Source organism: Squalius cephalus, assembly GCF_949319135.1.
Source record: "Squalius cephalus genome assembly, chromosome: 15".
In the NCBI taxonomy this organism is placed as follows: Eukaryota; Metazoa; Chordata; class Actinopteri; order Cypriniformes; family Leuciscidae; genus Squalius; species Squalius cephalus.
In genome coordinates this window covers 3,108,301-3,135,353 of record NC_137136.1, presented here as the reverse complement: position 1 = coordinate 3,135,353, position 27,053 = coordinate 3,108,301, and the positions used below count along the sequence as shown (strand labels likewise).

Genomic DNA, 27,053 nt, shown 5'->3' with positions numbered 1-27,053 from the left:
GATCTTCAGCCGACAAAGTTTAAATCCCATCTGGCTAGAGCGCTTCCCATAATGTTTACGCATTAGGTCAGTATTTGGAGAGTAGACGGTCTTTTGTGGCTGTTTGAACACATTCGATCAGTGTTTACACTACGAAAGCAATTCAGTTTTCAACTACCATTAGAAGTGGTCGAAAGTGGACAAGCTCAAAACATTTTACACCCCGTTTAAACCTGTATTTAGCATCGTCCACTTGTGATCCAATCGACTGAAACAGATCTTAATACCAGGTGTAAACAGGGCATTAGAGTCACCCTTCAACATTTTTGTTGTATTGCAAGTCATAAGTGCACATTTAAAATGATGTGAATCCCTGAGGCTGGTCTTGTTGACACATAGATAATAATTTATAGCCATAAAAATCCAGCCATACCTACAATAAAATCCAACTATAAAACCTATTAACCATGGTAGTAGTCATTTTCTACAACAAGATCTTTTAACTTTTGATCAGTTATTGTTTAGTTAATAAAAGTACAAGGGCAAATCTCATAAAACCTGTCAAGAACATTTCATCCCCAGAACCAAAGAGAAATGAGAACCAAAGAGAAAAGAGAAAGCTATATTTGTAGATATTAATTTGTGACATTGTCAAGAATTTTGTGCACTATGAGAGTATTAAACAGTTAGTTCATCCAAAAATTTAAATTCTGTCAAGTTATTCCAAACTTGTATGAATTTCTTTCTTCTGCTGAACACAAAAGATAAATTCAGTAACTAAACCGTTGTGGGGCCCCACTGACTTCCACAGTATGGAAAAAAAAAGAAGAAAACACTACAGTCAATGGGGCCCCGCAACGGTTTAGTTACTGATATCATCTTTTGTGTTCAGCAGAAGAAAGAAATTCATACAGGTTTGGAACAACTTGAGGGATGAGTAAATGACAGAATTTTTGGGTGAACTATCCCTTTAAGAGAACAATGTATCATGTATATAAATAAATATAAATTATATATATATATATATATATATAACCATAAAACTAATACTTTTGGCTAGTAATCAGTATTTAGCGGAAATGTTTCTTAATTTGAAAAAAAATATATGCAAAAAGAGTCTTTCATTAACCCTAAAACAGGACTCATTATCCTTGTACAAAATAAAAACCCTTTTTATTATTTTGGTTTGGAGGGTTTAGGGTTTGAATGAGAAATCCTCAAGCTTTGTTGTGCATCAAGCAATCGTAGTGCAACCCCTCCTTTCACTCTTTAACAAACCCTCCTCCTCCTCCTCCTCATCCCACCATCCCCACAAGCCCCGCCCCCATGTCTAACTCGCCCTCACGTCTGAAACGAGTCTGGGGGCTTCCCTCCATTCTCATACACTGAGAACAAAGCAGACACAGCATCCCTCGCTTCGCATTCGCTTGAGTGTCCGTGATGCTGCTCAGCTTTACATCATTGCCCAATCGGAGTGAGTCCCAGCCATACAGAGCATTCCCATTCCTACTAAAGCTTAAGCTCCGCCCTCATCCTAACCTCTCATGTTAGTGGCATGTGCAGTTTCGACGGTTTGAGCACATGGCTCTGTAGCAAGAGCTCTAGGCAGTGACATCAAAACATTAAGCATCATCTAGGTTTATGATGAGGGATCAAGGTTCAAACAGGGAGCAAAGCATCAATCATCCACTGTTCAAGAGTTACCATGACCAGTTACAGAGCGCACAAACATATAGATGCACAAAACATAAGAACATCTGCCTGATATGAACACACAAGATCATGTGAAGCACATCCTCATTTTAGTTAAATGTAACATGACATCACAAATTACTTCACATTTATCACACAAAATTGACTTTTTTGCACTTTACCAACATGCAGCAACATGCCAATTTAGTAAGTTGTCAATGCAATTATGAAACCAGAAAGTCCATACTGGACCTAAGTTGACAAGAGAGATGCATTTGATTTGAGACGTTTAAAGGGGTGGTATAATGCCCTTTACACAAGATGTAAAATAAGTCTCTGATGTCCCCAGAGTGTGTGTGTGAAGTTTTAGCTCAAAATACCCCACAGATATTTTTATATAGCATGTTAAAGTTTCACTTTTTGAGGGCGATCAAAATCAAGTTTTGTGTCTGTCCCTTTAAATGCAAATGAGCTGATGCTCCCAGCACAGGGGGCGGAGCTTCAACAGCTTGTGTCCTTTTACTTCACACACACATGCACTGAAAATTTCTTAAACTTTTAGCTTTTTATGTTCAAACCGGAGTCAGACAATGATGGAGAGACTCGAAAAGAAGTGACAACATGTAGAAGCAACAGGACATTTCTGAATGGTTAGTTGATGAATTTATGTAGCTTATGTGTAGTTATCTTCTAGTCATTGATTAGCATATTCTGTCATGATAATCTATAAATCGTGTTCAGGGGGCGGGGTTTATGTAAATTCTAGGGTTGGTGATGTCACTAACCCACGAGGAAGCTCGTGTAGTCTCTACCAGCCGTTTGTTGTAGTCCTTAAAAAGCGATTTCTTTAAAAGCAAATATCTCCCTTTGCTTTGAACTTTGAGCATTGTAACTTTGCAGATGTTGTTTATGCTCAAACAGCAACATTACACACTAAAGTTAAAAAGGTAAAATCATAATCAACCACCCTTTAAATACCAGGTGTAAAGGTCAAGCAGTTTCAGCAAAGCATTTGTGATTGGATCACTTGAAACAGATAGCAACTGTAAACAGCTGTGAGCGGCATCTGAATATTCAGCCCTTAGAGACGTGAATATCAGTAGTCTAAACCAAGCGGCTACCATTCACACTTCTACATTAATGACAGAAAAATACTATTACATTTGCAGGAGACATTTGATCTCCAAACTGACACTCAATCAGCTGAAATGACCCCAAAAAGTCCCTTCCAAATGTGCCAACCACAGGTTTGGGTGAATTTAAAAAGTAATAATTGTTGTAGGAGTAAATTTCAAATAAATCACAATGACGACACTGATCTGAAACATATTTTAACATCTTATCTGGTCTATAAACAAAGATCAAATCAAAAATGCCGAGCTATGTTTAGGTCAAGTGGAACATGCCATCAAAACTTAATTTCCAACAATGTTGTTGAGCCACTTTACAATAGTAAACTATCATGAAATATTACAGAAATAACCTGGATTTTACAGTCATTCAATACAATGTCTTCGAATTAATACATTCTCCCTTATCATTATGAACAACCAAATTGCCAGTTGTGGTTAAGACGTCTTATTAATGCAAAACCTGGGACCAAACAATATTGCATTCAGTAGATTCATAATGAGCAGCGTATGAGGTTTACAACACAGTAGTTTTGATCATCTTTCCATATACAGTTATTAAGAAACTTGCTCATATGAAACTATAAATAAAAAAAAAGACTTATGGGTGATTGGGATACTTTTTGCCATTGCGATAACTTGGAAAAAGTGTCCCAATCAACCACACATTGTCAATGCGTTTTCAAAATACGGCAAAGTTTTAACAAACAAACAACAAAAAAATTAACCGAAACACCCATAAATTCACTTATTCCATTTAGGGAATATTGTGTTGCATTTGGTGCAGGAATACTGTTATTTACCACAGGAATATACTGTTATTTACCACCAGTATCAGAATTTGCCAATTGGCAATTAGAAAAGTAATTTTACAAACGGGGTAGTATAAATCCCACCTTGCGTTGACACATTTTTGCGCTTTTTGCGCAACCATGACTGTCATGAAACTCATTGATCTTGTGTTTATCTTTTGCTTACCTGATGATATGGACCGCCGTGAGTTGAGAGTGGCAGAACACTGAAGCAAGGCACACGATGTTCCTCCACATTATATATGAAGCCCGGTCCGCCTATAGATTCAGTGGGAGGTGTGGCTGAACACGACACAACACATAGACGTGCAGACCCTCAGTGTTGATTAATGCTTGTGTTCAGAAGAACACATCTTGCACGTTTCCCTCGTTGTCACAAAAGTCGTGTGTTTGAGTTTCAGACCGGTTTGGAACATCAGTGACATCTTCTTATTGATTTCTTACCAATAATACACAGCTACGTGTTGGACTAGAGTTGTTTGGTCAACAAACCGAGATTTACTCATCGTGTTATCTTCTCACTTGGCATTCACATGGCTTTAGCTTTCATTTATTTGTTCTGTCTGTTGTTATTAACGAATTCCGCTCAGCGAACCCCGAGAAAAGATCTTGCTTCAGTGTTAATGGAGTAAAATTCTGTCTCTTAGATCTAATATATAATTTAGACCATAAACGATCGCCATTTATCAACTCATGTATAGCACTAGAAATCCGTCCAAAATGTTGACTATCCATTGGTCATATCCGCTTTCTAACAAATTAGCAGGTCATCCATGATAGAGACCAACAAATTATCAAGTTAACCATCTAAAGACCAACAAATTAGCAGGTCAACCAGTTATATGATCATCTAAAAAACTGCGACTATGTTAAACACAATTTAAGATAAACTTTCCAGCATTTATTTTTTTCATTCATAAACGATCACAAAATATTTTGCCTTTTACAAGGACAATGTAGTAGAATCGGTCTGATATTTAGCACTACAAGATCTCTGTGCTCTCCAGTCTCAACAAGAAGTAGCCTACAAGTCTTTAAATGGTTTTAAATTTGGTCAACATTTCTTCTGGGAGTGTGTAGGCCGCATGTGCTGAGCTAGAGGAGTTTTCCAGGGAACACATTCCAACTCCCACAGAAAATATTCTCAAAATAGAAAGTAAAACTGTTTTTACCCCCAACCGTGTCACAAAATCATATATTGCTGAGATTGAAATGCTTATTTGATCCCATCCTGCTGAGCGATATAAACAGAGCCCCCTGCTGGACAGTGAATGAATTACCGTTTGAATCATTTTCTCTCGTTTATTAAACGGCAGCGACATCTAGCGAGAAACAAATGTAACTACAACAAACCTTCATGTTCCTGGATCATCATATTTTGTTGATCCTAGAACGACATTCCTATACGATAACAGTCCGATCCCTAACAATAAGTTATCCCCAAAATAAGAGGCGAATAACACCGACGTAGAGGCACCTAAACTTGACAGGACTGTAAAAAAAAACTTTTCCAATTCATACTGTACAATAGGTAACCCTGAACCAACCCCTAAACCAGTTAGGCTACCGTATATCACTTAGTACTTTATTAGGTAAGTACACTGTAAGTGCTACTGTAAAATAAAGTGCAACCCAAATCTGATTGGTTGATTGGAATCTGAACTCATATTCACTCTGCATGCACTATTTGTTAGATTATTCTGATAAGAAATATGCATTCTCAGTTACCTATTCTAGAAATTGCCATTTAACTGCACGTGATTGCCATTTGCCTGTTAGAAAGCAAAATTCTCCAAACACAATAATTTGCTAGTGAGATGATCATTTGATAATAATGCAAATGATTTAATACTACTTAATTGTTTATGTATCTGTTTATATACAGTGGTGGCCAAAATTATTATGTTTTAAAATAAGTCTCTTCTGCGCACCAAGGCTTTATTCATTTGATCCAAAATACCGCAAAAACAGTAATATTGTGAAATATTTGTACAATTTAAAATAACTTTTCTATTTGAATATATTTTAAAACGCAATTTATTTCTGTGTTTTAAAATTTTCAGCGTCATTACTCCAGTCTTCAGTGTCACATGATCCTTCAGAATTTATTTATTTATTATCAATGTTGTGTACAATTTATTTTCAGGATTATTTGATGAATAGAAAGTTTAAAAGAACAGTCTTTAGCTTTTGTAACATTATCACTACCGTTCAAAAGTTTGGGGTCAGTAAGTTTTTTTTTGTGGAAAGAAATTAACAATTTTATTCAGCAAGGATGGATTAAATTGATCAAAAGTGTTTATTATGTTGCAAAAGCTTTCTATTTCAGATAAATGCTGTTCTTTCAAACTTTCTATTCATCAAAGAATCCTGAAAAAAATTGTACACAACTGTTTTCAACATTGATAATAATCATAAATGTTTCCTGAGCAATAAATCAGAGTGATTTCTGAAGGATCATGTGACACTGAAGACTGGAGTAATGATGCTGAAAATTCAGCTTTGATATGTATATATATATAATATATATTTAAATAGAAAAGTTCTTTTTGTAATTAAAAAATATAATTTTGGCCACCACTGTATATATATTTATTTTTTTATGAGGTCATCAATTATATTTATATTTAGCCCACCATCACATGCAAAAGATGACAAATATGATATACAATTTCTGGACAGTTTTTTAATTTTTTTATTCAAAACCATTTAAAACAAAGCATTTTAAGAGTCACTGAATATCCTTCCACTGTTTCAGAACATAACTTAATAAAAAAAAAAAGAAAAAAAAAAAGACAAATTCAGAACACACAGATCTAAAGAAATTGAAGGTTCACATTGTAAATTTATTTAAACATTGTTGCCTTAATCATTTTTTTTTTCTTGTGACAATTTCATTGTAATTTCCCTAAAAAAAAAGAAAAATAAACACAGTATTTCTACATTTAAATGCTAACAACATGGTGAAAACCCTCCTGAAAACATTTTAGAAACACTCTTAAGCTGCCTTTTGAGAATGTTTGGTGTTTAAAATCCAAAGATAAACCAAGAAAGAAAGAGATAGAGAAAGCAATAAACAAACTTTAGGACAATATTCTTGCGTTTCGCTGACGGATTTAGCGAGGGCAAACCGTTCTGGCAAGATATAGACGCTTGATTAAAAAAATGGGATACAAATGGATATGAATGAAATATAGTAACTCCTGTCAAATCAATCAATACATCAAAAGCAAGTCAACAAGTCAACTATAAATGTTATTCTTAATATAAAACTTGGTAAAAAATAGTTATTTCAAACTGTACAGTCACCAAGTACATAGAAGGATTAGACACTCATTAGCTTCTCATTTGGCATCACCAGCAGTGTCAACCTTCTGTGCCTAGAGGAAAAGGATCAAAACGTTAAAAACAAGTCAGTTAAACAGCTCCAATATGCTCCAGTAATTAGTTGGTGTGTTATCTATGCTACTGAACGAAAAGCAGAAGCACTCGAGGGTCTCGTTTATTAAGCTCTCTTCTAAGTGTCACCTGATGGCTTAGAGTAAAGATTTAAGCAAAGACGTTTTCAGACGGACCTGGTCTGCCTTGGCGTCTCCGTTCTCAGCAGGGTTGCTGCCCTTCTTCCCCTTGGCTGGCTTCTGTGCGAGCAATGACACAAAATATGATTGTAGAAATAATAACACACACCGAACCGCTGGATTAGGATGCATTCACGCTCGGCGGTTTGAGGGTTAACAAGTAGGCAAGGCATTATACACACACACACACACACTACATCCTTACCTTAGGGGCGGCGGCTTTTTTGGGCTTTGGTTCTGCTTTAGGAGGAGCTGGTTTCTGTAAATCAATTCAGAATTTAATTAGACAGAGAAATTAGACAAAGATCTATTTATTGAATAGATCCTAAAGATGATACTTACAGCAGACAACCTCGCGGAGCGTCTTGTTGGCTGCAAAAAAATAAAAAAATACAAAATCAATCATGTAACCAAATATTAAAGAGTGGGGGAGCCAATATAAAATGCTAATTATTATATTCACTGAAAATTAATCGGCCATTATAGTAAATTTATCTGATGGTTGATGTAACTAATATAGGCATAAACTAAAAATAAGGGCGTTATTCATCAAGCAAAAAGCAGGACAAATTTATGCAAAAAAAACTTTTTAATGTAATAATTTATTAAAAATAATTAAAAAAAATATATACAAACACTATATATATATATATTTAAATAGACAAACCTCCTCCTTGCCTTTGGCGGCCTTATCACCATCAATCTGTAAAATAAAAAAAAACACAAAAACGTTAAAGATATCAAATATATATATATTTTGTACATAAACGCATTCGTCGAAATACACAAAATAGACCGCTCTATGTGACAGTTACAACGCGTTACGTCACAGGCGATGAGCCGCAGTTATTTTCCATAACGGATGACTTTATTTCTGCTCTGTCTTCCCGCGCATATTCAAATTCAAATCCGGGCTGTCAGTGCGCGCGGGCAAGACGGCTTCCTTTTGTTTGGCCGCATCACTACGCGCCTTTTAAACGATTGAGGGGCGATTCTCGGCGTATAGTTCCTTTGTTTTCGGCACGAAAACACTGTAACTCGCACAAAAGCACATTGAACACTTAAGTAAAAAGAAAAAAATTACATTTACAGTCAAAACGCGTATAACTAGTAAGGCACCGTCTTCTAAAGACACAGGTGCTGTAAAGATGGCAGCTTGACGTTTCGGGTAGGCGTTGTGCACATCAACAATGACAGGAGCAGCTTAAATGACACGAAAGAACAGTACAAACACATATTATGTTTAATAAAATTGACTTGAGGACCTAAAATACACGTGCGCAATCTGATATCAACGCAAAATATTAAATGAGAGCTATTTTTTCCCTGTAAAATTCCAACACAAACACTTATCTGCAGTGTGAAAATGCTAATATCTTAGTTAATGTGAAGGCTTATGTTCAGAAATACTAGTAATAGTTGCCAGTGGGAGCTCGAGCAGCATCTTAAGACATGCAAGTTCCCTCCATTTATATCATCAAGTGATCAGGCGGATCTTACAGGATGTTAAAGGATTTGTTTTGCTCGGATAATTATAGAAATAATAATGCACATATACAGGCTACAGTATTTGTCGTTTTTAAAATGCCCGTCTGGTTTATTTTAAGTTAAACGTCGAGTTTATTTGGTCATGTTTTCGTCACTGCGCGGCAAGACTGACAGTCTGACAGTGAATATGTAAAATCGACTGTCCGCCATTATAAAACAACTACACGATCACAGCCCGTAACAGCAACAGAAAAATGTAAAAATATAGGCATATATGTACAAAATAACAAAATTCGTTTTTTTTTCAGAAATAAAAAATATTGCAGTGCATCCTTACCTTTCTTTTGGGCATCTTGACTGCAGAAAAACCCCGAAAAAATGTCAAAAATCAGAATATTTGTCAAAATAATATGCTCGTGAGCAACGGGACCGTACACGCCTCACAGCGTCTCGCGTAAAATACAATAACGGCTGTATATGTTTTATTAAGTTTTTATATTGAAATTTAAGATAGAAACCGGTTTAAACCAGATTTAGCATATTCCGTTCAGCGATTGGCTGCTAGAACTATCACGTATCGTTGGGCGTCGCTTATCTCTTAAAGCAACAATGACAGAATTCCCCGCTCAGGTTTCAGACTCAGAGCTCAGACTTGATGATGATGCTCGTCTTGGTAAGAACGGCGCCTCTGCTGGACAGAGTGGAAATTACACCGGAAATTTAAAAACCGAATTCAGAGGGAAAAACTGCTAGTCGTAATTTTATACACACATACTCATCTCATTTAATTAATTTTTTTTTATAGATTTCTATACATTACATTTATATATACTTATATAAAAGATATATAAAAGTTTGGGATCGTTTTTTAATGTTTTTAAAAGAAGTCTCACCAATTATTCGATTAAAAACAAAACAAAAACTAATATTGTGAAATATTATGACAGTTTTAAATAACTATTTGAGTATATTGTAAAATGTAATTTATTCCTGTGATCAAATCTGAATTTTCAGCATCATTACTCCAGTCTTCAGTGTCACATGATCCTTCAGAAATCATTTTAATATGCTGATTTACTGCTCAAGAAACATTTATTATTATTATCAATGTTGAAAACAGTTGTGTACACGTTTTTTTCAGGATTCTTAGATGAATAAAAAGTTAAAAATACAGCATTTTTCTGAAATAAAAATATTTTGTAACTTCTTTTAAAAGCCTTACTGATCCCAAACTTTTGAACAACATATTTCTAGTCCATAAAAGAAGCCCCTGTGGTCAATCAATTTATTTTGAAGATTTAAGATCTGTTCTATTGACAAACATACATAGCCACTGCCCCATAAAACGGGGTGAAACATCCTTCCAGATGTAAAGTATTTACAGATCAGTAAATAAAAAAAGTTCAGAGCTAAGCCACGACAGCCTGGCTGCTTAAATCGGTGAAGAAAGTGTCTCTCTTGTGCTGAAGGGCGTTCAGAAAGCAGCGCACCCGCTCCTCTCGGCTGGCGGTGTAGTTCAGCAGTGCGGTCTGTCGACTCTGGCCATCCATGGGCTTTCCATTCCCACGATGCTGCAGGATCTCAGTCACACAGGTGCGATCTGCTTCCATCTGCTGGAGCGCTTGGCTTTCTCTGTGCAGCGCCTGAGCTTTCTACAACACACCAAATATGTGCAGCAAATGTGAATATGAATGTAACTGCACAAGTGTAACATTCATCAAATTTATGCTTTTGCATCCGTACTCAACTTTTCTGTACTTCCTAGAATCATGTTATTTAGGAAACCATTTAGGGAAACATTCATAGTTGACATTTAAAAAAATAAAAAAACATAAGCATTAAGCACATGCTGTAATACAATATCCTGTGTCTTCATGCTGGTCAAAATGTTATTAATCATAGAAAGTTGTGGGGTTTTTTTTTACAATAAGGTCCCATTACTAATCTAAGAATATAAGTGAGCTAAATACATGAATGGTCCTTTCAAAACAACGGGTGTCATTCAGTAATAATTGCGTAGATTATTTCTTATTTGTATGCACAGGAGAACTTCTCACAAAATAAAGTCTGCATAATTCACAACTCATGCATATGAATTTGTTATTAACCGAGTTCAAATGTTAATACATTGAGTATTTTAAATGAGCGACCGCACGCCCAAGCCATGCCCACATAAAAGCTTTCTGCAGAACGTTTCCTTTGCAGCCCTTCATCACTCTCAGCAAACATGTAAAGCTCTCTATAGACACGCAGCAAGATCTGAGCAATGCCAAATGAGTGATAAAATATCCATGTAGAAAATTATTGTAATTTCTGTAATTTCTGTAATTATTGTTATCTTAACATGATTATAAGGCCACTTTTGATTTTTATGATTTTTGCATATGTGTGGTCACCATGAAAATTAAAACTGACAGCAGTATTTATTATAAATGATTTATTAGTGCACATTATTTTTTTTATTCATGTGCCTCACTATTTTTAAAGGGAGAGTTCACTTTGAAATTAAATTTTGGTATGTTTTAGCTTACCTCAAGGGCATCCAAGATGTAGGTGTCTTTTTCCGCAGTAGTTTCAATTTTGATATTTTTAGGTCAAACCGTTTTTGTCTGTCAGTCATATAATGTAGGTCTGTGGTCACTGTCTCAAAGAGCATGCACAGAGTCCAAATTAAACAATTCCCCATCGTCCAAATTAAACAATTCCCCATCGTAAGTACACATTGATGGCCTAAGACACGAAACGAGCGGTTTGTGTGAGAAAACGAACAGTATTTATATCGTTTTTAGCTCTTATACACAGCCACGTCCAAGTGATCTGAGGGCGCGGGCGCATCCTGCTGTGTGACGTGTGCGCAGACTGGTGCATAGATATATACACTAGATGTCGCCTATGCACCAGTCTGCACACACGTCACACACCAGGATGCGCGCGCGCCCTCAGATCACTTGGACGTGGCTGTGTACAAGAGTTAAAAAAACTATATAAATACTGTTCGTTTTCTCACACAAACCGTGTTTCGTGTCTTAGGCCATCAATGTGTACTTACGATGGGGAATTGTTTAATTTGGACTCTGTGCATGCTCTTTGAGACAGTGACCACAGACCTGCATTATATGACTGACAGACAAGAACGGTTTGACCTAAAAATATCAAAATTGAAACTACTGCGGAAACAAAGACACCTACATCTTGGATGCCCTTGAGGTAAGCTAAAACATACCAAAATTTAATTTCAAAGTGAACTATCCCTTTAATCAAAATAACTTCCCCATCTCTTCACTGATGATGTGTTTACATGATATGTGTCTATAACCATCCAATCAAACCCCTATGGACAAAATCAAGCCCCGCCCTACATTTGTTCTTGTTCGACAAGTCGTTTCACTCAGATATACGTCACAGTAGAGAAGAAAAGACTATCGCAATTTATGTTCCATGCCTTAAATTTTTAATAAATTCTAGTGTGACAGTTATTGGTGAATCTTGATTTGTTCGTGAAATCATTAGTACCCAGATTTCACTCACAAATTTGTGTGTGTATGCACACTTCGTGAATGAGACTCAATGTTTCTAGGTGATAAAACAGCAATTACATCTATAAATCACCATAAAAACAGGACAACAAAAGAGATCTAGCATACCTGGAGAGATCGATGACTCAGCTGGTACTGCAAAACAGCTTCACACAGATTCCAGAAAGAATATTCTGGCCACAGGACAGACTGGAACACTAGACACGAATATGAGGTCTGTGGAGAATAAGATAATAAAGAAATATGAAAAACATTCATCACTTCAAAGTTGCAGGGGAAGGTGAATATTAAAAACAATATGAGCTTGATGCACAATGGACATGGCAGATTGATATCCATGAGACTGGTGCCAGACCTTCAGCTGCCGTTACTGTGTTTTGATGGGGAAATATCATTTGCAAAAGCAGAGATGGGAATTACTCAGCTCTTAACAGCCCGACTTAATCATACTCATAGGTAAAAAGAACCAGGGGCATCGCCAGTCACCGGTAAAATAATACTGAGTATCATTTCCTCTGATAATATTTCAGCAATCATGTAATGTGTTTTCTATCAGCTGTTTATAATCAGAATTAGCGATGCCAGATTCGCGAAGGAAACATTCTCATCTAATCTGTCAGATGGGTTTGCTTAAAGGTCTGAAATTGTTCACAGTTCTGTTTGATTCATTAGGACAGTTCACGCATGCGCTGAAACGTTTGCAGCGGTTTCTCACACTGAAATAGTACGGGATATTTTATAATAAAGACAAGAGAGAGCGCTGGATGAGCTGGACATTTACTTACAATCCATTGTGGGAAACAAAACTTGCAAATGTCTTCAGTAACACTTTACAATAAGGTTCATTAGATAACATTAGTTACCTACATTAGTTAACATGAACTAATATTGAACTGCACATAAACAACATTTATTAATCTTAGTTAATGCTAATTTAAACATTTACTGATACTAGTTAATGCACTGTGAACTAACATGAACAAACAATGAACAGCTTTATTTTTATTAACTAACATTAACAAAGATGAACAAATGCAGTAACAAATGTAGGTAACACTTTATTTTACAGTGTCATTGTGACATATAACATGTAATTACTGTAGAAATAATTATAAATTATGCATAATTACATGCAATTAACCCTAAACCAATCCCTCATCCTAATCCTAACCCTATAGTAAGTACATATAGTTAATTATTATTACTCAGTACTTAAATGTATAATTACATTGTAATACTGACACCAAAATAAAGTGGGTAACACTTTATTTTACAGTGTCATTGTTACATATGTTACATGTAATTACTGTAGTAATAACTATAAATTATGCATAATTACATACAACTAACCCTAAACCAAATCCTACCCTAACCCTTTAGTAAGTACATGTAGTTGATTAATATTACTCAGTACTTAAATATATAATTACATTGTAACAATGACACCTTAAAATAAAGTGTAACCATAAAGTGTAACCTAAATGTTTTGCTCATGGTTAGTTCATGTTAGTAAATACGTTAACTAATGTTAACTAATGAACCTTATTGTAAAGTCTATCGTTTGTCATCGACGAAGAAGCTCTTTATTGCGTGTGTAGTTGTGAATGACTCTATACTACAGGTAAAGACAATTTATGACAAAACAACAGTATTTTAAAAAGAATTAAAATATGGGCAGACTTTTTCGATGGGGGACCAGTGCCCAGTCCTGATGAAAGGCTAGAAACACCTCTGGAAAGAACCACTGTGATTGTCTCTGAATCAAGATTGTTCCACTGTGAATCTATGAAACTATGAATAGCAGCTGAACTCAAATCTTGTATGTTTTGAGCATTGCGTTGGCAAAGCATTGACTAATGCGAATCTCCATTACCTGCCACAGTAGGAAGTCACTGAGGCGCACTTCTCCAGACGTACGGATGAGCAGATCGGGGTTTGGAGAATTACTGCTATACAGACACTCACTGAGAAGCACCTCGGACACATCACTGACAAATCACAGAGAGAAGAAAACAATTACTAACAGTGCTTTAATGTCAATGTCAATGTCACTTTTATTTGTATAGCACCATTCAAACAACACATGTTGACCAATGTGCTTTACACCATCTCAAAAAAACAATACAACAATATTCAAACAAACTGATTATATATATATATATATATATATATATATATATATACACCGGTATATATATATATATATATATATATATATATATATATACCGGTATATATATATATATATATATATATATATATATATATATATATATATATACAGTACCAGTCAAAAGTTTGGAAACACTACTATTTTTAATGTTTTTGAAAGAAGTCTCTTATGCTCATCAAGCCTGCAGTAAAAAAAAAAAAAAAAAAAAAAAAAAAAAAAACAGTAATATTATGAAATATTATTACAATTTAAAATAATGGTTCTCTTTTTTAATATATTTTAAAATGTAATTTATTTTTGTGATGCAAAGCTGAATTTTCATCAGCAAGTACTCCAGTCTTTGGTGTCTTATGATCCTTCAGAAATCATTCTAATATGATGATTTGATGCTCAGTTATTATCAATGATGGAAACAGTTGTGCTGTTTAATATATATTTTTGGAATACTTTTTTCAGGATTCATTGATGAGTAAAACGTTAACAGCATTTATTCATAAAAACAGCATTTATTCAAAATAAAAACATTTCTAACAATATAAATCGTTACCATCACCTTTTATCAATTTAACGCATCCTTGTTGAATTAAAGTACTAATTTCTTTAAAAAAAAAAAAGTTATTGTTCCCAAACTTTTGAACGGTAGTGTATATTGTTACAAAAGATTTCTATTCTAAATAAATACAGTTCTTTTTAACTTTTTATTCATCAAATAATCCTGAAAAAAGTATCTCAGGTTATAAAAAAAATATTAAGCAGCACAACTGTTTCCAACATTGATCATAAATCATCATATTAGAATGATTTCTGAAGGATCATAAGACACCAAAGACTGGAGTACTTGCTGATGAAAATTCAGCTTTGCATCACAAAAATAAATTACATTTTAAAGTATATTAAAAAAGAGAACCATTATTTTAAATTGTAATAATATTTCATAATATTACTGTTTTTTTTTTTGTTTTTGATTTTTTATAACTGCAGGCTTGATGAGCATAAGAGACTTCTTTCAAAAACATTAAAAATAGTAATGTTTCCAAACTTTTGACTGGTACTGTATATATATATATATATAGTAATAATCATTATCATCAAATAGATGAATAGGCCATTTCAAACAAGTGTGTCTTAAGTTGTACTTTAAAAACATGTACAGAATCAGCGTCCCTAACATGTGATGGTAAGCTATTCCAAAGTTTTGGAGCAACCACCCCAAAGGCACAATCCCCTTTCTGGCTTAACTTGGTCCTCGCAACTTTTAACAAGTTTTGAGTTGATGATCTCAAGGTTCTACCTGTCTTGTACCCTATTAACAAATCTGATAAATAAGTCGTGCAAGGCCGTGAAGAGATTTATACACTAATAGAAGGAGTTTAAAATCAATTCTATATTGTACAGGGAGCCAATGTAAACGGACCAAGGACGGAGTAATGTGTTCACGTTTTTTAGTGTTAGTTAATAATCTCGCTGCAGCATTTTGTACCCTTTGCAGCCGTTGAATAGATGCTTGACTAATACCCTTATATAAAGAATTGCAATAGTCAAGTCTTGAGGATATAAGAGCATGGATTGCAATTTCAAGACTCTTATGTGTCAAAGATGATTTCATTTTAGCCAAATTTCTCAAGTGAAAAAAACTTGACCACATAATTTACCTGTGCATTCAATTTCAGTGCGCTATCAATATAAACACCCAAGTTTTTAACACGATCTTTCACATACAGTACCAGTCAAAAGTTTGGAAACATTACTATTTTTAATGTTTTTGAAAGAAGTCTCTTATGCTCATCAAGCCTGCAGTTAAAAAAAACAAAAAAACAACAAAAAAAACAGTAATATTATGAAATATTATTAAAATTTAAAATAATGGTTCTCTTTTTTAATATATTTTAAAATGTAATTTATTTTTGTGATGCAAAGCTGAATTTTCATCAGCAAGTACTCCAGTCTTTGGTGTCTTATGATCCTTCAGAAATCATTCTAATATGCTGATTTATGATCAATGTTGGAAACAGTTGTGCTGCTTAATATTTTTTTTTAACCTGAGATACTTTTTTCAGGATTATTTGATGAATAAAAAGTTAAAAAGAACTGTATTTATTTAGAATAGAAATCTTTTGTAACAATATACACTACCGTTCAAAAGTTTGGGAACAATAACTATTTTTTTTTTAAAGAAATTAGTACTTTAATTCAACAAGGATGCGTTAAATTGATAAAAGGTGATGGTTACGATTTATATTGTTAGAAATGTTTTTATTTTGAATAAATGCTGTTTTTATGAATAAATGCTGTTAACGTTTTACTCATCAATGAATCCTGAAAAAAGTATTCCAAAAAAATATATTAAACAGCACAACTGTTTCCATCATTGATAATAACTGAGTATCAAATCAGCATATTAGAATGATTTCTGAAGGATCATAAGACACCAAAGACTGGAGTACTTGCTGATGAAAATTCAGCTTTGCATCACAAAAATAAATTACATTTTAAAATATATTAAAAAAGAGAACCATTATTTAAAATTTTAATAATATTTCATAATATTACTGTTTTTTTGTTTTTTTTTAACTGCAGGCTTGATGAGCATAAGAGACTTCTTTCAAAAACATTAAAAATAGTAATGTTTCCAAACTTTTGACTGGCACTGTATAATGTCAGTGATCCAAAATTTAACTCTGCTGCGCCTTTGGTTCCTCTAGGGCCAAACACTACAACCAAAAGTCTTTTTTTCATTGAGGTATAAAAAATTACAAGCAAGCCATGATTTAAGATCAGACAGGCAAGACAATAGAGATTGCACATTATTTCCATTTTGTAACGGTAGATATATTTGCAAGTCATCTGCATAACAATGAAATGTGACAGGTAACCTTTACAGGTAATAAAACAGATGTTATTGTTTCCTCACATTTATTTCAGGAAAACTAAGTGAAAAGCAATGTTAACCTGGATTTGATCAGGCCCTGTTCCACTCCCCATGCCATTTCCTTCACAGCATTTGCGATTTCATGTCTTGAGGTGTACGCAAAGCAGACATTCAGAAAACACCTGTATAATCAAATACACCGTCAGCAACATATGAGATGAATGAACTTCAGCAAATGCATCAGATACATATCATGCTCTAAAAACACAATGAATGTTTAGTTAGTTAACTCATACACTACCATGCAACAGAGTTTATCTATACTTGTTAGGGGTTGAACGACTTTTAAGTGTTTAAAGTGATATTTATGTGATTAAAGTCGAGGTGGCGTCGACTAGTCGCTGATGACGTCATTCATGATTAAATAAGCCTGAACCTCAAGCTGAGACTCGAACGTGGTTTGCCTTGTGCACAGCTTGACACATGACTCAAGGCTATTGCTCATACATAACAGCTTATTTTTATCAGTTCTTTAGTCTTTGGGTCGTTAAATTTCTGCTCGTTATAAATCAGATCCAGATAAAGTAGCACAGTAAAAGATCACATTTATATGAATGCATTAGTGAGAGAGCGATTGTGTGTGAATGAATTCTACCTGCCAGCGTCTCTCTACTAATAGTGAAGCTGTGGGTTTTAGTTACTAAGAAGTAAATGCTAAAACTTTTCAGTTTCTAAGCTACTTTATTAATAAATCACAGAACAGCTGAGTACATTTCTGCGCTACTGAATGTTTCTGTATGCATGATCTGCACGTGATGTGCGAGCTACTGTATGTGTGTGTGTGTGTGTGTGTGTTACAATGCAGCAGCGCATTAGTTTAGAACAGCGATTAACTTACGTGTACAATAAGCTGTTTAAAACGTGAATTCACCTGATCAATTTTGAGCATCCAGATGGTATAACCAAACATATCTTGTGGAGCGCTCTGAGATTATGCTTTTATTTGACATTTTAACTGTTGGAAATGGAGCGTTAAAGTGGATTTCAAAGATTTATTATCACGTTTTGCCCTCTAGACCATGATCAGCAACTAGTCAACGTCAAACTTAAAGGGATAGTTCACTTTGAAATTAAATTTTGGTATGTTTTAGCTTACCTCAAGAGCATCCAAGATGTAGGTGTCTTTTTTTCCACAGTAGTTTCAATTTTGATATTTTTAGGTCAAACCGTTCTTGTCTGACAGTCATATAATGCAGGTCTGTGGTCACTGTCTCAAAGAGCATGCACAGAGAAGTCCAAATTAAACAATTCCCCATCGTCCAAATTAAACAATTCCCCATCGTAAGTACACATTGATGGCCTAAGACACGAAACGAGCGGTTTGTGTGAGAAAACGAACAGTATTTATATCGTTTTTACCTCTTATACACAGCACACGTCCAAGTGATCTGAGGGCGCGGGCGCTTCCTTCTGTGTGTCGTGTGCGCAGACTGGTGCATAGATATATACACTAGATGTCGCCTTGGCTACGGCAGTTCATTGGAACGAATGTCTTTAATGCGACATCTAGTGTATATATATCTATGCACCAGTCTGCGCACACGTCACACAGCAGGAAGCGCCCGCGCCCTCAGATCACTTGGACGTGGTTGTGTTATAAGAGGTAAAAACGATATAAATACTGTTCGTTTTCTCACACAAACCGCTCGTTTCGTGTCTTAGGCCATCAATGTGTACTTACGATGGGGAATTGTTTAATTTGGACGATGGGGAATTGTTTAATTTGGACTTCTCTGTGCATGCTCTTTGAGATAGTGACCATAGACCTGCATTATATGACTGTCAGACAAGAACGGTTTGACCTAAAAATATCAAAATTGAAACTACTGCGGAAAAAAAGACACCTACATCTTGGATGCCCTTCAGGTAAGCTAAAACATACCAAAATTTAATTTCAAAGTGAACTATCCCTTTAAAGCGTCATGGTAGAGCATTAAAGTCGACTAGTCTGTGCAACCCCTAATACTTGTTTATTGAGTACAGCCGGGCGACAGCTAAAATTTGTATTTATTTTGACGAAGATCTCAAGTTTCAAGTTTGTTTTATTTATATAGCACATTTAAAAACAGCAAGCACAGCTGACCAAAGTGCTGAACAACATAAAAAATGAAGAAACACAGGGCAAAACACACATTTATGACAGAAGCTCACAGTGAATTGGAAGCCAAGCAAAAGAAATGGGTTTTAAGAGATAATTTAAAAGCAGACTGTGCCGATCTGATATACGCCGAAAGGCTGTTTCACCGCCTAGGGCCGGCAACAGCAAAGGCTCGATCTCCTCTATGCTTTAATCGCGATCTGGGGACAGAGAGAAGTCTCTTATCACCAGACCTCAGATTTCGTGTGGGATTGTGTAGATAGAGTAGCTCAGACAAATAGCTCGGTGCCAGATTATTTAAGGATTTAAAAACATAAGGAAGAATTTTAAAGGCAGGCAATGCAGAGATTTTAAAATTGGAGTAACGTGATCAAATTTACGTTTCCCTTTGTGGAATTTTGCACTAATTGGAGACGAGCGATGGGAGATCTGTAAAATACAAGGTCAAAAGTTATAAAAAGAAAATAGTATGCAGTGCTTACTTGTTGTGTGCTCTAGTTGACACCACGGCTTTGGCAATAACCTGCTGCAGATCTTCAGGTAGAAGAGTCAGGTCTCCCAGCACACGAATACACACACCATGCTTCTCAAGATTCTCCCTATAAATCACATACGCACTGTACCGATTCTATTCAGCCAGCCGATAGAGGAATAGATCTTGTGCGGGAGTAACTTACTGCTCATTCAGCAAGCGGCTGAACTTCTGTCTGGCCAGCTCCATCAAGCCATCCACCTCTTGTTTGGCACGCTTGAAGTTCTCAATGCTGAATGCATATACGGTCACCTCATGAATACCCAGGTTCAGGCACCAGCGGAGCGTCTATGAGAGTGGAAACAATGCACATTAAGAGAAAAAAAAAAAAAAACAACACAAGAAATTTCAAACTGAGAGCGTCATATAAAGGGATCCAAGCACAGTTCGTTTTATTTTTACATGACGTATATGAGATTCAGATATGGTGCATCTGATGGGAGCTTGTTGACAGTTGTGTGTGCAATATGCATGATGGTTAGTGAATTGATGGTCTATAGCAGGGTTCACCAATCTCGGTCCTGGAGGGCCGCTGTCCTGCAGAGTTTAGCTCCAACCCCAATTAAACACACCTGAACCAGCTAATCAAGGTCTCATTAGGCATACTAGAAACTTTCAAACAGGTGTGTTGGAGCTGGTTGGAGCTAAACTCTGCAGGACAGCGGCCCTCCAGGACCGAGATTGGTGAACCCTGGTCTATAGATTGATTGTAAAGGTGCAGCAAGCGATTTCTAAGAAATGTTGTTGAAAGTGAATCGGACCGAGCAGCACAACACACTAGTAGCCGATCAGCGGTAGGGGGTGTGTCCACTCATGATGGGGGAGGAGAGAGAGAGAGAGAAATCTGAAGAAAGACAGTAGAAAGAGAGATGGCTGAGAGACTTTACAAAAGAGAAAGGATCAGAGGAATATCTGGAAATAGAAGGGTTATGATCAGGCAAGAGCTTCAGGACCCGGGTTAATATTAGAAAAGCTTTCCAGCACTGGAGAGAGCGACGAGGACGTTGTTTCTGCTTCATACATGAGTAACCTTTCGCTGAAGTCCGACTGTTTGTACTGTACTGTATTTTATTTTATTTTTCTAAACTGTTTTAATTATTCTTATTTCTTTTTATTATTTTTATTTCTTCTATGTAAAGCACTTTGAATTGCCATTGTGTATGAAATGTGCTATATAAATAAACTTGCCTTGCCTTGCATTGAAGCAAGATCTGCTGTTGATCAAATGTCTAACGATACGATGCATCGATGCCACACATAAAATATCGATATAATACGGTACCTTTATTTTGACACTCTCTACATCCTTGCGTAACGTCCATCTAAGCATTTCCGCCAAAGCGCACATTTTCATTTACCCACCTTACTTACTGTCTGCCGGTGTGTCTTTGTAACGTTAAAGGAGAACTCCTTTTTCTCTCATTTTTTTGTACATTTGGAGTGCTGTCAATACAGAGAACAACGACAAAAATCGGTGTTGCATACAGCAGTTACCTATTATTTGCGCGTGATAATAGGTAACTAAACCTATGTACGTGAACTCGGCAATCGACTACTTTGGACTTCAACCGAAAACAGGATGTAAACACAGGTATTTGCGCTGGCTTAAATAACATCATTTTTATACATTTCTTTCACATCTACTGCAGTCAGATTCACCCGTGTTCACTCTGAAGGAATCACTCACATTTTCTGTGCACTTGTAATGACACATCAAGGATGTTAAGAGGCTAAAAGCAGGTTTAAAACTTGCCCCATTCAAGTCAACAGGGTGCAAATTTTAAAAAGAGGATAACTCGGTGTAGGCAACACCGATTTTTGTCGTTGTTCTCTGTATTGACAGCACTCCAAATGTACAAAAAAATGAGCTCAATGTTAAAATTGACCGGAGTTCTCCTTTAATCTCCTCATCTGAAATAGACGCCTGACAAGATTGACTGAACCCCAAACACGTTTTGTCACAAAAGCCAGTATTTGTCCTCTGTCAACACATCGTGAGTTAATGTTTTACAGCAGAAACCGACAAGCAGCACCCTTGTTGTTTGTGAACACAACCCGATAAGTCAGTTTTAGCGAATCAGAGCGCAGTATTTAGGTCAGGTGACAAGGTATATCAATCAATCGATGTAGCCCTGAATAGAATATAATTGAATTGAATTGAATAGAATATAATTTTTTGAGGTATCGGCAAATATCGTATCGCTGGCTGAGAGAATCAATATCATATCGTATTGCAATGAACCGTCCGATTTACACAGTCTTGAGTGTCATTGTTTGTCTGGAGCTGCTGGAGACTAACAACCAACTCTGGCTTGTATATACTCTCTTGTGCTGCATGTTCATTTTTTGTTCTTGTTCTATGTTCCTTATTCTTTTTATACTTGTGGTTCATTTGTCATCATCATGTTGTTTTTCACAAAGCCTTAGTTTGCTTCTCTTCAGCTATGATGAAGAGTCATCCACGCTTGCATTGTGTGTTTGTGCATTTGGGGGGCGGAGCAATGAAGGGAGGTGTGTGTTTGTTTGGGTTTGATTTGAAGTGTTTATTAGAAACCGCTTAACGTTAGGGCTGCACAATATATCGAAATTATAGAAATATCGTGATATGCATATCGCAACGGCTTGCAATAACTGGGGTCATGAACAGAAGACAAAGATAATATCACTCACTGCTCTCGGCTGAATAACTTTTATAGCTTTAATAAGAATCAGTGTATATTTAATTCATGCAGTGAAAACTAAGCAGTGTTTATTTTTACATTTGATTATTTAGTTTCTGTTGTTAAATAACCCTAATGTAGACCTGAACCCCGTGGTTTACACTGATGTTAAAATAACACTTATTATGCTAACACTGCTGTTCACTTTCAGAAGTTTAGGGATGTTTTCTTGCCACAAAAAGAATGTGAAACACGTATGTAGGTTATATCATTTTAAATATATTTTAAAGATAATTTAAGTTTATTTTTGTATTGTGTGTATTTTTTAATGGCCGATACTGACAGAGTGTAATACAGATGTATAAAGTACAATTTCATGGCCAGTGCAAAATTGCTGAATTAAAAAATAATAACGTAGATTGTGTAACAGACAGAAGGGGGAGGTAAGATGTCTGTTAATCGCTCAGGGAGTCAAAATGGCCAAATATTGCCTAATAAATCCATCTAGTTTGTATATGAGTTAGTCAGTATCTGAGACTATCTGCACACTTACCTCCGCCAGTTTCTCAAAGCCCTGTGAGTGGCCCTCCTGCCGCTCCACATGCGTCTTCTGGGCGTAACGCCTATTACCGTCCATGATAAAGGCCACATGTTTGGGCATGGGCCCTGCCTGAGAAAGAAAAAGAGGGTTTTAGATGATTATTTCAGTGCAATTCACTGTACAGGCCACCAGATGAAACAGGGGATTTCGATATTTCAGGGTGTGTTCACACTTGTAGTCCGGTTCGATTGGTTCGGACCAAGAAATAAAAACATTCATTCCTGGTCCAGTTTACGTTCAAAATGGCATTTTAACACCGAACCTAAAGATAGGGATATGTTCACAACGTGATTGGTTGGCTTTTATTATGTATATTTTGCGATGGAACTGTGCATAGCTACATATGATGGTATTTTGGCCAACTAAGAACTCGTGAAGAGCTTATAAAATCTGTAAAGGAGTCAAAACATCGTCAGGAATCCCTCCGTCACACACACAAATGAAGAGGAGACGTGGATCTGACGCCTGTACTGAACTGTGATGGGCAACATCACGACTATGACGAGAAAAAACAGGCTTGATTGAGGATTCTGTCCTTTTTAGGGCCGCATCTTCTGACATCATGTCCTGTTTTTGGATCTTTTACATGTCTTTGGTCCGTGTTGCGTTCATATTTCATTCGAACCGCACCAGGGTCGCTTGGAAACGGAGCAAGACTCATCTTTTCAGCGTCTCGGTCCGCTTGTTTGGTGGCACCAGGGTTCAGACGGCAGCGCTCACACTTATTCAAATGAACCGCACTAACAGAGCAATCGCACCAGGGTGTGTTTTAATCCAACCAAACATGCCAAGTGTGAACACACCCTTAGATGCCACTGACCAGCAAATATGATCATCCTCATGTGAGGGACCCCCACCTTGATATTTAAAAGACATCTATCTTTAATAAACACCAAATATATACACTGAAAAATGTATATTATAAATCTAAAATAGTTTCTCTTAAGTTACATTAATATATATTTTTCTACTCACTACATACACACATACATACATATACATATACATATACATATACATATATATATATACATATACAGGTGCTGGTTATATAATTAGAATATCATCAAAAAGTTGATTTATTTCAGTAATTCCGTTAAAAAAGTGAAACTTGTATATTATATAGACTCATTACATGCAAAGTGAGATATTTCAAGCCTTTATTTGTTATAATTTTTATGATTATGGCTTACAGTTTATGAAACCCACGAAATCAAAATCTCAGAAAATTAGAATATTACATGAAATCAGACAGTAATTACACAGTGATACCATGGTCATTGAACCAGGTTTTGGTTATTTTGGCAGTGTGGGCCGGTGCAAATCCTGCTGGAAAATGAAGGAAGCATCTCCATAAAGCTTGTCTGCTGAAGGAAGCATGAAGTGCTCTGGAAATGTCCTGGTAGACGGCTGTGTTGACTCTGGATTTAATAAAGCACAGTGGACCAAAGTCCTCTTTTCTGATGAGGGCAAATTTTGCATCTCATTTGGAAACCAAGGTCCCAGAGTCTGGAGGAAGAATGGAGAGGCACACAATCCAAGATGCTTGAAGTCCAGTGTGAAGTTTCCACAGTCTGTGTTGGTTTGGGGAGCCATGTCATCGGCTGGTGTTGGTCCACTGTGCTGTCCAATGCAGGCGTCTACCAGGACATTTCCAGAGCACTTCATGCTTCCTTCAGCAAACAAGCTTTATGGAGATGCTGACTTCATTTTCCAGCAGGATTTGCACCGGCCCACACTGCCAAAATAACCAAAACCTGGTTCAATGACCATGGTATCACTGTGTAATTACTGTGTGATTTCATGAAATATTCTAATTTTCTGAGATTTTGATTTCGTGGGTTTCACAAGCTGTAAGCCATAATCATCAAAATTATAACAAATAAAGGCTTGAGATATCTCACTTTGCATGTAATGAGTCTATATAATATACAAGTTTCACTTTTTGAATGGAATAACTGAAATAAATCAACTTTTTGATGATATTCTAATTATATGACCAGCACCTGTATATATACATATATATATATATCATATACATATATATATACATACATACATACATACATATATATATATATATATATATATATATACATACAATGTACTATTTAATGTATTATTTGTTTAATTAATTTTAACCTAATTTTTATTTATCTATTTTAATCTAAGGTAATATATTTAACAGATAAATAACTAATTTTTTTAATCACATTTTTATTTATTTATTTTTATCTTATTTATATATTTGTTACAGATTTTCTCTTGACTTTTCCACGAACTCCCCTTCTCTGATACACACCCTCAGGATGTTGGCAGTGAGCCTTTCTATAAAGGATAATTCCCGCTCTCGAATCCACGACATTGCAGTTGTTTCTGTGTAAAAAAGAGGAGAGTTACTGTCACAATATGTACAATAGTGGACGACCGAACAAGACCAAAAGAAACAGTTAAAAACACATCTTGTGCATGAGCCATAAACAGGCACTTATTATAATCAAACTTATTTATGCACTGCAATTGTACCAATCTAGCTTAATCTTCAACCATTTATATGATTAAATGTAAATGATGTTGATGTCTGTAGAAGCAGTGTGCTAGACAGCCAATGCAAACACTTATAGATTTTGAAAAACAGACATAAACAAATCTCTCTATTTCTGAAATGGTCCTCATAGGGTTAATAATGTATTAAAATATAAACGTCTGTCATATTTGTCAGAATAAGACAATATATTGCACACAATACACGTTTTCTCAAAGTAAACATTGCCAATCTGAAAACACTCACACCTTTAACTATATCAGTAAATAGCGACTCATTCAAATCAACAGAATGAAATTTATCAATATTATTATTATGACTTATTATAACTGGTTCCTGCGTAAAAGGAACTAACGCTAACTATCGTAAATACTACGACAGTAAAATTAGCATGTCACTGTCATCACTTTCATTAAAAGCAGGCTTTCATTCACAGAATGCGAAATCATCTTGATTTAAAGCGTTAATTCGCTGTTTTTAAAGAAATCGTAAAGCTCCAACTCACCGCCTGTCTGTGAGATGACGTCCTCTTCCCCTGACAGGAAGTGACGCCACAGAAACGCGACAGCAAAGCAATCGCCAAAATAAAATTCTTATTATTCGACCAATGCAAAACGTCCCAGCACATTATTAAACTATTGTTTCGTCGCTTAAAACGTTGCAATTTATACAAATAATATACGTTCGACTTTCTTTGTTGTTTTATTATTTTCAAATACTTTTTTATTGCAAAAAAGGGCCAGGAGTATAGAAAACAAAACACAAAGGCTACTATATAAATATTTATGTCATATTTTGCACAATGAAATAGTTGTTATAGCTTTGGAGGAAGCAAGAGTATCCAGATAAGTGTGGAGTAAGAGATAAGTGGGGGGCTTAGCAATAAGAAATGAGAACATACATTTTATACATTTGTGTATGAAAATACGTTACATTTATTTATTTATTTATTTATTTATTTATTTTAAAATAATTCCGTACTATTAGTAGGGACAATTAAAATAAAATAAATTAAATTAAATCTAAAATATGTTTTGGCAAAAGAAAGTCACTATAATCATGACATTATCATAAATAATTTTAGATATAATGTACAATTATTGGTTTTCAGAAATAAAATATTTTACAAAGTAATTATCTAAATTTAGACCATTGTCTATTTTGCTCATACACCTGTATTGTAGTCTTAATTATGAAAACTTTTAAAATTTTATAGAATAAACAGTCTAGTTCTTTTCATCTGAAGCATAAACCTTATACGCTTATTTAAGTCATTTACATTTCATGCATTTGCAAATAA

General features: G+C 35.4%; 2 protein-coding genes across 2 annotated transcripts; both read right to left on the bottom strand.

The window, feature by feature from the left end:
* Positions 1 to 6,185: 6,185 nt before the first annotated feature.
* On the bottom strand, positions 6,186 to 9,349 carry hmgn2 (high mobility group nucleosomal binding domain 2). The gene is made up of 6 exons (XM_079893678.1): positions 9,017 to 9,349; positions 7,859 to 7,894; positions 7,534 to 7,563; positions 7,397 to 7,450; positions 7,189 to 7,251; positions 6,186 to 6,993 (listed from the first exon to the last, which is right to left on the bottom strand). Exons 1-6 carry the CDS (start codon positions 9,029 to 9,031, stop codon positions 6,958 to 6,960), a joined length of 234 nt encoding a protein of 77 aa, XP_079749804.1. The 5' UTR covers positions 9,032 to 9,349; the 3' UTR covers positions 6,186 to 6,957.
* Positions 9,350 to 9,755: 406 nt separating this feature from the next.
* Positions 9,756 to 26,311, bottom strand: dhdds (dehydrodolichyl diphosphate synthase). The gene is made up of 9 exons (XM_079895323.1): positions 26,259 to 26,311; positions 25,511 to 25,584; positions 23,161 to 23,277; positions 20,093 to 20,235; positions 19,898 to 20,014; positions 17,338 to 17,439; positions 14,089 to 14,203; positions 12,324 to 12,431; positions 9,756 to 10,331 (listed from the first exon to the last, which is right to left on the bottom strand). The coding sequence occupies exons 2-9, from the start codon at positions 25,571 to 25,573 to the stop codon at positions 10,089 to 10,091; spliced, it is 1,008 nt and encodes a 335-aa protein (XP_079751449.1). The 5' UTR covers positions 25,574 to 25,584; positions 26,259 to 26,311; the 3' UTR covers positions 9,756 to 10,088.
* Positions 26,312 to 27,053: the final 742 nt, after the last annotated feature.

Bases quoted from the DNA above. Each gene is read 5' to 3' on its own strand.
- hmgn2 (XM_079893678.1), bottom strand. The intron at 7,252-7,396 runs GTAAGGATGTAG...TTGCTCGCACAG, and splicing joins AAAAAGCCGCCGCCCCTAAG to AAGCCAGCCAAGGGGAAGAA. The intron at 6,994-7,188 runs GTCCGTCTGAAA...CTTTTCCTCTAG, and splicing joins GAGACGCCAAGGCAGACCAG to GCACAGAAGGTTGACACTGC.
- dhdds (XM_079895323.1), bottom strand. From the start codon at position 25,573: ATGTCGTGGATTCGAGAGCGGGAATTATCCTTTATAGAAAGGCTCACT. The intron at 20,236-23,160 runs GTAAGTGTGCAG...CCACTCTCATAG, and splicing joins GCTTTGAGAAACTGGCGGAG to ACGCTCCGCTGGTGCCTGAA. The intron at 14,204-17,337 runs GTTAACATTGCT...GTGATTTGTCAG, and splicing joins CAGGGCCTGATCAAATCCAG to TGATGTGTCCGAGGTGCTTC.